This window comes from Oryza glaberrima, chromosome 9, assembly GCF_000147395.1.
Source record: "Oryza glaberrima chromosome 9, OglaRS2, whole genome shotgun sequence".
NCBI lineage: Eukaryota > Viridiplantae > Streptophyta > Magnoliopsida > Poales > Poaceae > Oryza > Oryza glaberrima.
Window position 1 is genome coordinate 20,917,937 of NC_068334.1, and position 11,502 is coordinate 20,929,438.

At 41.7% G+C, this 11,502-nt stretch overlaps 2 protein-coding genes across 3 annotated transcripts; one reads left to right on the forward strand and one right to left on the reverse strand.

The window, feature by feature from the left end:
• Positions 1–5,896: 5,896 nt before the first annotated feature.
• On the reverse strand, positions 5,897–8,033 carry LOC127784056 (uncharacterized). 2 transcript variants are annotated; one of them, XM_052311234.1, is made up of 5 exons: positions 7,579–8,033; positions 6,740–7,489; positions 6,533–6,612; positions 6,370–6,441; positions 5,897–6,283 (listed from the first exon to the last, which is right to left on the reverse strand). In XM_052311234.1, exons 1-5 carry the CDS (start codon positions 7,912–7,914, stop codon positions 6,025–6,027), a joined length of 1,497 nt encoding a protein of 498 aa, XP_052167194.1. In that variant the 5' UTR covers positions 7,915–8,033; the 3' UTR covers positions 5,897–6,024. The 2 variants fall into 2 exon arrangements, 1 of the variants encoding a protein (XP_052167194.1); XR_008019434.1 differs by having other exon boundaries at positions 6,243–6,283; positions 6,529–6,612.
• Positions 8,034–9,516: 1,483 nt separating this feature from the next.
• Positions 9,517–10,818, forward strand: LOC127783843 (uncharacterized). The gene has a single exon (XM_052310994.1). The coding sequence runs from the start codon at positions 9,517–9,519 to the stop codon at positions 10,816–10,818; it is 1,302 nt and encodes a 433-aa protein (XP_052166954.1).
• Positions 10,819–11,502: the final 684 nt, after the last annotated feature.

The window sequence follows — 11,502 nt, forward strand, 5'->3', positions numbered from 1 at the left end:
TCCACCACACATGCTTCAAGTGGCTAGGAGGGCATCCTCCCTTTTAAGGAGGTCCCCCTCTCCTAGAATAAGCAAGGTGGTACTAAACTCCACATGCATGCCATCCCATGAGGTGGGCTTTTGTGATTTTCCAAAGAATTAATCTTCGAGTGGGCTAAGGCCCATTCATTAATTCCAACAACTCTCACATTAATTATAAGAAATAAATTTTAACAATCAACAGGTAGCTACCAAATTATGTACAAGCTATCATTCTATGCAGGTTAGCTGGCCAGACAATTCTTTTTTTTTTTAAACAAATCACAGCGGTGGGGAGAGGTTCCCCGCCTGAATTTATATTGCTCAAAAGATGTTGGTACAGAGGGGGTACAAATGTTAAAGGCATTATACAAAGCAGAGGAGAAGATATTTTGCCAAGCCATATACCGGTCTTCAGTCTTGAGTTTTTCAGCCCAGAGAAACGCGTCTGTCCTGCATCTCCGAATTGGTTCTGAAATCTGAAATTTGTTGGTTACAGCAACATTTTTTTTTTCAGAGGTATAAATGTAAAGCATATTGTGATTTTTTGCACACGTAATCTGTACTCCCTCCGTCCTATGATATAAGGGATTTAGAATGGATGTGATACATCCTCATCTCTAGATTCGTAGTACCGTGATATATCACAACCACCCTAAATCTCTTATATTATGGGACGGATGGAGTATATGAGGATATTAACATAAGACTAAAACTCATTTCCTGTTTCTTTCGGTAAAAAGTGGTGAGCATGAATGAATGATTAAAAGTTTAAATTAGAAGATCATGTGCACCTTATTCCACTATGAAGAAACTGACAGTGGGAAACAGATTATTTAATTTCAGACTGGATGTTATAACCAGCACCAAATCCAACTCTGGCTTCCCCGTAACTTCTGAGTAGCGGTTAGAGTTGTCTGTGTCAGGGGTTTCCTGTTCCTACCAAGTGCAGATTGGTTGTATGTTATAACCAGCACCAAGTCCATTCTGGATGTCGTTTGTCATGGGGTTTGGCTAATGACAGTATGTTTGATTGTGTGTTGAAATTGCACTGAAAATAAATAAATCACTTGGCTAATAATAAGGCCAGCCCATGATTTCATCCGCTTGACTTTTAAGTTGTGTAAAAATTATAGTACTAAATGTTACTCCCTCCATCCACGATTACAAGCACTTCTAGGTTGTTTACCAGAAATTAAGATTGAGTAGAGGACTTTGGTGACCCTCATTAAATGAGGGACCAGTAACGAAGCGGTATTTGCTTATAAAAAGGATTCAATCTATAATTGATCGAAGTAAAGAATGGATGAGGGTGAGATGTTGAATGTGGGTAGGACATGAAGAAATTTGAATGGGAGGTGGTTGATGAGACAAGTAGTACTCTGGAATGCTTATATTTGTGGAGAAATTTCAAATGCTTATATTTGTGGACAAAGGGAACATTATAAATTGCCCAAATATTATCAAATTTGTTTTGTGACATCATTTCTAATCTTGGTGGAAAGGAGTGGACAATTTTTTTTTAACACAACACTTGATAATTACATGTACCAAGAGGCAAATGATTCCTCAAATCCTCTTTGAAATAAGAAACTTCAATATTCTTCAGCTTTATTGAATCATGACTTGTGAGGTTTGCACAAGAACTCAGTTACCTTAGAACGCCAACTAGATTCAAGAGAGGTCAGAAATCTTAGTGGTTATCTTAGTTTATGGAGAGGCTTCAACCAGCACCCATCAACACATCGGCACCCCCCTAATAGGGCTAAACATATACAGATGTGCGAACAGAGCAATGACACTTTGCAATTCTTGATCGCAAGATGTATGATCTGTGGTACAAAGAATATATCATAACTACTACACAATCTTCCTAATTTTACCCTGATTCTACCTAGGCGCAAAATGTGCAAAATGATTTACTCAACCAAGATCCACAATGAAGCAAAGAACATAAGGTTCATTCTGCAAGAAGTGAAAAGCTTATCTGCTCAATGATATATATTTGTATTATATTTATGCTCTAGTGGAAAATTAAGTTACATACTTGAAGTGAAAAAAAACTGTAGGTAACATGGATTACCGTCTTACCGATATGAAAGTTTGAGCACATTTGAAGTTTGCCAATTGAATCACCTGCCTGCAGAACAATATAATTGGTTGTAAGAGGCATACAAAAAGATAATCTTAAACTTAGAGTAAAGTCCATCACCGGTTCCTAAACTTGTACCGCTGTGTCATCCTGGTCCCTAAACTCGCAAATCGACCCTTCATGTCCTCAAACTTGTTCGACTGTGTCATCCCGGTCCCTAAACTTGCAGATCACTCATTTAGGTCCTCCAACTTGTCCAGTTGTATCACCCCGGTCTCTAAACTTGGATTTGAATATCATCTGGATCAAATAGGACGGTCTAAAGACTCTATATTTAAAATAATTCAAAACTTTTTCATGTGAACTCTAATGAAGACAAACTTTATATCAAACTTGTAGCCCTCGACGCAATCTACAACTTTGTAGTTGATTTTTTTTAATTTTAATTCATTTTTTGTCCCAAAATGTAATTTTAAAATTAAAATTTCAAAATCTATAAATATGCAACAATATTTTGGGACCCTAAACAGTTTTAATTCAAAAACTTTTCAACTACAAAGTTGTAGGTCGCGTCGAGGACTACAATTTTAATATAAAGTTTGTCTTCATTAGAGTTCACATGAAAAAGTTATGAATTATTTTTTGATATAAAGTTTTTAGACCGTCCTGTTTAAGAACCGGGTGACACAACTAAACAAGTTGGAGGACATAAATGAGTGATCTGCAAATTCAGGGACCGGGATGACACAGTCGAACAAGTTTAAGGACCTGAACGGTCGATTTGCGAGTTTAGGGACCAGAATAACACAGCGGTACAAGTTTAGGGACCGGTGATAGACTTTACTCTTAAACTTAATATACAGTCATACACTTTTAAGTAGGTGACAGGAAGTAACTCATAGACCAAGAAAATAAAATCAACTTCTACAAAAATAAGCATCCCACCAGCCACCTCTAATTGTTGCCTTTGTCCCTCAAAACAAAAACAAAAGGGCTTCAAAAATATTGATGCAGTCAGCTTACCAGCAGATCTCACTTCACTAAGGAGCTCCATCGCAGTAATATGGTCAGCATCCTGTCCTGCACTTGCAACCTAAAGAAGGAAATCATGTAACAATTATAGATGAGCTCAGTCTGGCTGCTTAAATCGATAGCATGTTAAAATTGCATGGTTCTATGTTAGCATCAGTCAGACTTAGATGACAGTGGTTATAGAAGCTTTGGTCAAAGCCCTTGATACTTTACAAAAATTGATGTTTCTGGCAAATGACCACCCTTAAAAACTACTGACATTTATTTGACCATGACAGTTAGTCAAACAATACGAAAACAAAAATAGTACAAACAAGGATGAGAAGTGTACAGACAAGAATAACAGCTGTTGTGCAGGGCTGAAGAGGGGACCGGCTCCTCTGATTTAGCTCGTTCTAAGTCAGAGGCGCACAGTAATCTGTGTCTTGTGCTACAGACCTCGGACGTAGCACTGTAGCAACAGTGCTAAACAGTAGCGATTAATCTCGTGTGTTCGTTGTGGATCGGACAGCTGAAAATATCTACGTCAGACTACTGTAGCTCTCTGACTTAGAACGAGCTAAGTCAGAGGATCTCGTTCCGGCTGAAGAGATAATGGAGGTTCCAAGTCTTTGACTAGAACATCTGAAATTACAGTGCTGTCAGCCTCATACAAAAAAACAGCGCAGAAACATGTAAATAGTACTAATAACGTAGTGTCAAGACAGGTAGTGAATACTTAAAATTAGCGCCTATATTCTCTATGGCTTCTTTGCATTAACTGAACAGTACAATTATCCATGACATGCATGGTCCTGAAAACAGATTCTGCAATTATCAAGAGTGCTAAAGAAGAGAAATACAGGGTTAAAGGCGGAAAAAATGTCCAACAGGGGTTTCATTAAAGTTCATGCTTGGTTTCATTTTAGCATGTATATAAAAGGATTTATTCTAGCACTCAAATTTCCTCGCAAGAAAACCATGTAGCATCCAAATATATTGCTTTGCTCTGAGAGAACAAAATAATTGATCAATTTCACCCTCCTATAACATATTGTACAAGGAGAAGCTTTCACTCACTCCACAAAACGATATTAAGAGTGTAAAGTCTATATAGAAATACAATTTACAAATAACAAAAATTCGAAACTAAAAAAAAGTAATATTGGAAAATGAGTCTATAGTCCATATATTAATACAATTTAGAAATTACTAAAATTCAAGATTTAAAAATAAGGAATATTGAAAGAAAGGTTTAGAGTTCATATGGGAATAAAATTTATAAATAACAGAACTTTGAAAAAAAAGGAATATTGAAAAAGAAGTCTAGAGTCCATGTAGGAATGCAATTTTAAAATAAATAAAATTTAGAATTAAAAAATAATTAATAACTATAACGTATATACAATACATTATAAATATTACACATTGGTTAGTTTGATCTACATAATTTAAAACTATATTGTATTTTAATATATTTTAATAATAAATGTGAAAATATACATGTTATTATATGAGAAAAGAGTAAATTGCACCCACGGTGCATTAACTTGGCGGGTGGGTGCAATTTAGTGCAATAACTTGAGAGATGAGCGTTTTAGTATAACAACTTAGCATATATGTGCAATTTAGTATAGAACTTTATAAGTGATCATATAAATGCGATAACTTGCAAGACATGTACGGTTTTGATACAATAAATTAAGAAGTTATGTGACAACTTAATTATTTGGAGTATTTTTTTATATAAATTCAATTTTTAAGTACTTATTATGACAATATACTAGTGTGGATTTGTATAAGCATATTTATATTTTTATCCTAATAACTAATAACCAAAAGTCAATTAAACAGGATATATAAATTATTATATTTATGCTGATATTTGAGAAGGTGAAGAAAAAAAGATTCTTAAAGGTAATTGGATGTAAATTGTATATGCAGTATAATTTTTGAAGATTAAATTCAATATTATAAGATAATATCCGTAGGATTACTATGTAATGGCATATTGACATCGTGAAAAAAAACTCACCCAGCATATGCTTAGCCAAGTTGATATACCAAAATACTAAATTGTCAAGTTCCTGTACTAGAACGCACCCACTTATCAAGTTGTTGCATTCCGATGTTCAATTCTCAAGTTTTTGCACTGTATCGCACCCACCTGCCAAGTGTTGTACCGTGGGTGCAATTTACTCTATGAGAAAATATAACGATGCTAGTTGCACAATCTACACATGCCACCATGTTAGTTTATTAAAAGAGGAGTAAAGCTTGAACCCAGGTTAGCTAGCCCACACATTATAATGCTATAGGCTTGTAGCAGGAGACAAACATCATCCCCTATTCGATTGAAACACTTTTCTTGCCCACTGGCCAAAGAGGCTTTTACTTGTGGCACATACTTTTTAACTTAATGTGACAGGTAAACACTAAACGACCAGCACTAGGAGCCACTTAAGGCCACGCCATATGGTGCTAGCCAGAAGACCCTCGGACCTTTGTCACACCTTGTTCATCGTTCTGATGCATTCTGCTTTGCAGTACTTTCGCTAATTTGAATCTCCATGAGGTGGCCCAGGTGCCAGATCGATGCCAAGTCTCAATTTCTCACCTCCTTCTAGCAACATTTTTGCTGGTCTTAATTCTTAAACGTGAATATTAATTAAGCTGCTTATTTTCAAGACTGAAACTATGCATATAGAAACCTGCTTCTAGCAACTGTCCTTGCATGAAGATTGAGGACCTACAAGGCTCTCATGATCCTGCCAGGGTGCAAAGCTTCATAATTCATGGAAAATTCATAATACACAACCTAGGTCCATTATAACAATTGAACCTTAAAGTACAACATCACAGAAATTTCCAACACAAAAGACCAATTACATTCACTTGCAGTATCAATCATAGCTTGGATTCAAGAAAGGATTCTTCTCGTGATAGAAAGGGTTTGTGAAATGTTGACTGCTGCTAAGGCTGTCATGAACCTGATGCTGAGAGAATGCTCTCGGGTTGAAATTTTCGTCATGGCTGTCTCCGAAAGCAACCCAGCCATCACCGCCGGTGATGTCCCTCTGCTTCCCCATCTCTTCGACGTGCTCCTTGAACTCTTTCTTCGCCACGTTGATCACGTTGTCTCCGTGTTCATCGCACCATGCCCTGCAAAAACAGATACTATCATATCCGAATTTCTGAACAATGTCTGTTAAATCTGAATGATGACTGAATTGTGAAGTTTTCAGTACTTTGGGAAGAAGGTCTTGAGGTCAGATTTGTCCACTGGAAGCCTTGTTGAGATAGCCTCAATTTGCTGATCCCTACAATGATGCCAGAACATACATTTTACACACTTCAAACAACAGTAATTGATCGAAAAATTCACTGGCAAACAGACAGATTGAAACCTACGAAAAGTTCAAGTTTCGGTTGGTGGATGACAACTCAGCCTGAATCCTTGAAAGCTCTTTCTTTGTATTCTCCACCAAAACCTTCAGTAAGTTCAGATACAAAAAGCTCAGTTCAGTCCACTAATTCTGATACTCCCAAACAATGTGCACCTGCATAATCTGTTAACTGAAACTAAACACGGTGGAAAGATCAACCACTTTGCAATACCTTATCATTCGCCAAATCGGAAGCAAAATCATCGTCGCCGGTGGCCGTATTCAGCTTCTTCTTGGCTCTCTTTGCATCCTTGGCAACAGCCAGGCTCGCCTCAAGCCGGCACTCACTGTACGAAGACCGCGGCGCAGCGTGCTCCGGCCGCTCACCGCCGGCCGTCGCGTCCTCGTTGCTTGCCTTCTTCCACTTCTTGAGACCATCGAACCCCCACGAACTCTTCTTCTTGCTCTTCGAGGTATCCTTCTCCTGATCTGCGCCTTCCATGGACGCCACCGCGGGCTCCTTGTTCTCGCTGCCATTCCCGCCGTTGTGGAACATCGCCGTCAGGTGCCTCCTCTTCCCCTTCTCGGTCTTGGCGGAGGGCATGGCTTCAGACGGCGAGCTCTCGGCCATGAGGACGGATGAGGCGTTCTTGCTGTTGTTCTGGTCGACGGGGGCCAACGGTGGCCTCGATGCGTCCTGCTCCTTCTTGCCTCTGCTCTTCCATGGCGGGACGAAGGCCTTGTGCTTCGGCTTGTCGGAGGCCGCCGCGGCGGGGGGCGGGTCCTGGAGATCGATCTCCGACCACTCCTCCACGGACGACGACGAGGCTGCTGCCGCCGCCGCCGCTGAAGCCGCGGCGCCATCGCCGACGTCCGCGTCGGGGCAGTCGACGACGACGCCGAACGCCGCGAGGCGCTGCACGAGTGGGCTCTTGGTGGAGTTGTACTCCGCCGGCGAGATGCACTTGGCGTACAAGAGCTCCTGCATAAGGAGAAGGGAGAAGCGTTCGATCAATTGCTCGCTCGGATTGGAGGGAGGTAGAAGAAGAAGGCGATGTGGGTGGGTAGTACCTGGAGGAAGAGGAGCTTGTCGCGGAGGATGGCGGGCTGGTCGGGGTGCGCGGGCGGGGGCGGGGCGGCGGCGAGGGTGGCGAGCATGTCGGCGCGGAAGGCTTCGACGTCGGAGGTCGGGACGATGCCCTCGCGGTGGAGCGCGGTGAGGTGGAGGATGCGGTGGAACGATTCCTGCTGCCACTTGAGCGCGTCGGCGTGGCGCCTCGCCGCGGCCTGGTCGGCGGTGAGGCGGCGGCCGGACCTGAAGCCGCCGAAGGGGAGGATGGACTTGCACAGCGACGCGATGGTGTCGTGCAGGCCCGAGTAGTACGTCGGCGTGTACGTGTACCCCATCGTCAACGACTCGTCGGCGGCGAGCTGCTGCTGCTGCTGCTGCTGCTCCGGTGGGCTCAGGCGAGGCGAGACGAGGAAGGGAGCGTGAGAGAGAGAGGGAGAATGGGAGATGGACAGATGGTGGTGGTGAGAGAGTGAAGGGGAACGGGTTTTGTTGGGCTACGGCCCAACGGTTGGGGAGAAGGGAGGAGGAACTAGCCGTTGTGTTGAATCTGCAGCTGCAAGTGGGCCCGTTCGCCACGAGGCCAAGAAGCTTCTTCGCCTAACATGTTGATCTCAGCCGTTCAACGACTGATCCAATGGTTGGTCGGGGAGACATCACGTTTACCGGAGTATCCGCTACTATCATGTAAATTAAAGAGCAAGTGATCCCTCTGTTTCATATTTGTTTACCTTTTTTTTTCATATTTAAATTTTATGAAGCTTGACCAAGTTTAAAGAAAAATTTAGCAACATCTAAAATATCAAATTAATTTTATTAAACCTAACATCAAATGTGTTTGTTTTTTTATTGAAAACACTATTATATTTTTCTATAAACTTGATAAAATGAAAGAAGTTTCGTTAGAAAAAAGCCAAACGACTTATAATATAAAATAGAGGAAGTAAAAAAAAAATAAGGGAGACGAAGATACAACAATTCATCAATTCAAAACACGAAGATCGATTGTTGAACAGATATATGCGTAGGCAAGAAACTGCAATCCAATCGTCCAGCATTCACGATTGTATGTATTCCACAAAGAAATGCCAACGTAATCAGATAACTGTGAGTGAGTTCAGTGATTTTCTTGAACGGAATAATACCAGTTTTTAACTTTTGATAAGAGCGTTGAGCCACAAAGCTGAAAACCATTTGCTGGAATGCTGGATACTGCTTTCATCCCATAATATAGCAATATATATAATATCAGATAAGACATTATAAAACTATGAATATACAAATTAAATTAGTTTCATTAAATATAATATCAAAAATATTTTAATTATATGTTTGCTTTGTGTTGAAAATATTATTATAGTTCTCTATAAAATCAAAATGACTTATAATATGAAACGTCCCTCCGTTTTTTAATTATAAGTCGTTTTGATTTCTTAAGTCAAACTTACTAGAAGTTTGATCAAATTTATAGAAAAAAATAGCAATATTTATAGCACCAAATTAGTTTAACTAAATCTAGCATTAAATATATATTAATAGTTTTTTATGTTGAAAATATTAGAGAAAATGCATGTGCGTTCTAATGTGTTGAAGCAATTTTAATCTCACATATTATTTGATTGATGAAAATAGGAGTCCTCCTAATGCAAAACCTATACGCATGCATGCATGTATTGATAACAGCTGATAGACAGATATACTGTAGTAATGTCTAGCTAAACAATTTCATTTTCAGAAGATAGATAGGATTCACAAACCGCATGAACTAGACGTACGGGCTCCGACTTAGAGTCCAAATAGGATTTAGTTTGGCTACATCTTTATTTTTTTTTCTCTTTCATAATCGGAAACCTGACTCTAATATCATACCTTCTATTCATCTTCACACATAGATAGTTTTTCTATCTAAAACGGATAAACTTGTGTGCAGATCGCCGGCCATGGCTACCGTCTTCCCCTACCGTTGGACTAAAACCAAGCATCTCACCGAGCGCCCACCCACCCACGGCCACCCTCCCGACGCTCACCCATGGATCATCCTCGACGTCCGCGCCTACATCGCCGACCGCCAGAACGCCACCACCGCCACCATCGATCTCACCAGCGGCCGCAAGCTCCAGATCACCATCTGCGCCGCGCCGCCGCCGCTCGTTTCCTACATCTGCGCCTGGTCCCCCACCGCCGACCCCGCCATCGTCTTCGCCAAGGAACCCGTCGTCGCCTGCGTCAACGCCGACCTCGTCTTCCTCCGAGTCCACAGCGATCAAGTCTACCACCTGGTCTACCACGCCGGCGGCCGCCGCCCTTCGCTCTCGCTTGTCCGGCACCCCGACCGCCCCTTCCATCGCTGTCATTACCTTAGTGAGCTCGGCAGCATTGCCATCCTCTCCCGCCGCCGTGCCGGTGCCGGTGATGACCACGACGACGACTCCACCGGCTTCTATGTCTGCAGTCTTGATCAGGAGCTATGGTATGGGTTACCTGGACAACGTGGCCACTTCAAGCTCTGCCTCTACGACTCCATCGATGGCGAATGGAGCCAGGAGACCCTTCGTCTCGACCAGCTGCGCAATCCGCAGGACAAAGACACCGTTTTCCATTACACGGAGAAGGTGATTACTCTGCACGATGAACAGGTAGTGGCCTTCGTTGATCTGTGGCGAGGCATGGTCATCTGCAATGTCAACGATGGCACCAAACACGAGGGAAGCAGCTATGTGCCGCTGCCGCAGGATATCATCAATCTCGACATGATCAACAACGGATTGATTTACCGGGACATCGCCGTCGTCAATGGCCGTCTCACCGTTGTCAGGCTGCGTAGTTGGCTCGATTCAGGCTGTCTCTCTTGGGATCTGACCACATGGAGCAAGAAGGCGGTCACTGCTTGTTTGGACGAGGAGTGGCGCGAGGACTTCGTGATCGACTCCGACGACATCTTGGTTGATGAAGCCACCTGCAACAACGTCGAGCTCCTGCCGAAGCTGAATGATCTCCCTGCCATGGATAAGCTGCGGATAGCTCGTCCCATGCTCAGCTTGATGGATTCGCATGTCGTTTACATCATGGGCAAGGTCAATCTCTCCGGCGAGAAGACGGTGGTGCTCACTGTTGACATGGCCAACAAGAGGCTGCAAGGGGTATCTCTGCGTGACGCTGAAAGGATCGTCTACGATGATAACGGTTGCAGCTACAAACAGTCTACCATCTCCCAATATTTCACTACATCTGCAGGTGATTGATTAATCCCTGGCCTGTTTTTTATTCCTACTTATTGCTTTTCTTTTGGAGAAATCTTGTGTTGAATAAGATAGTAAACCTGATTTAAAGTTGTGATTGCTGATATGAAAGCCTTCGGTGAGCGTCCAAGCAAGTTATAGTGTACAGTTCTAGACAAATTGTAGGTTTCATGAGAAATGCAAGCTATATGGGACACAAATTTAATCCAGTCAGGCAGTCAAACGCAACTGCATATTGCATTTCAGATTGCCTCTACAAGCAATTCTATGGTCCTTGAGGAGGTACCAAAAATTTAGTGTAAAATTTGGTACCTCATGGTACCTTGTATTACCTAGGTACCAAATTTATAATAGAAAAAATGGTACATCATGGTACCTCCTCAAGGACCGTAAAATTGCTCTTGCCTCTATATATCAAAATTTTCCTGTCAGTTATTAAATCATTGCACCTTTTTTTTTCTATTTCAATGATTATTTCTTACTTCCTAGCCTCTTATTTGCTACTACAAGCAAATGTCAGGCAAAGGCAAGTAGGTTCAGTCAATTGGTTGCATTATGGCTCAAGCTCAAACTCAGTCAGTTAAGACTGAAAATATGCTGAGTGTTTCATCTAAGAATTATAAATGTATCTCTGACGAACTGACAAGACCTCACCTGCTTTCAAGAACTGATCGGCTCGTTCGTCAT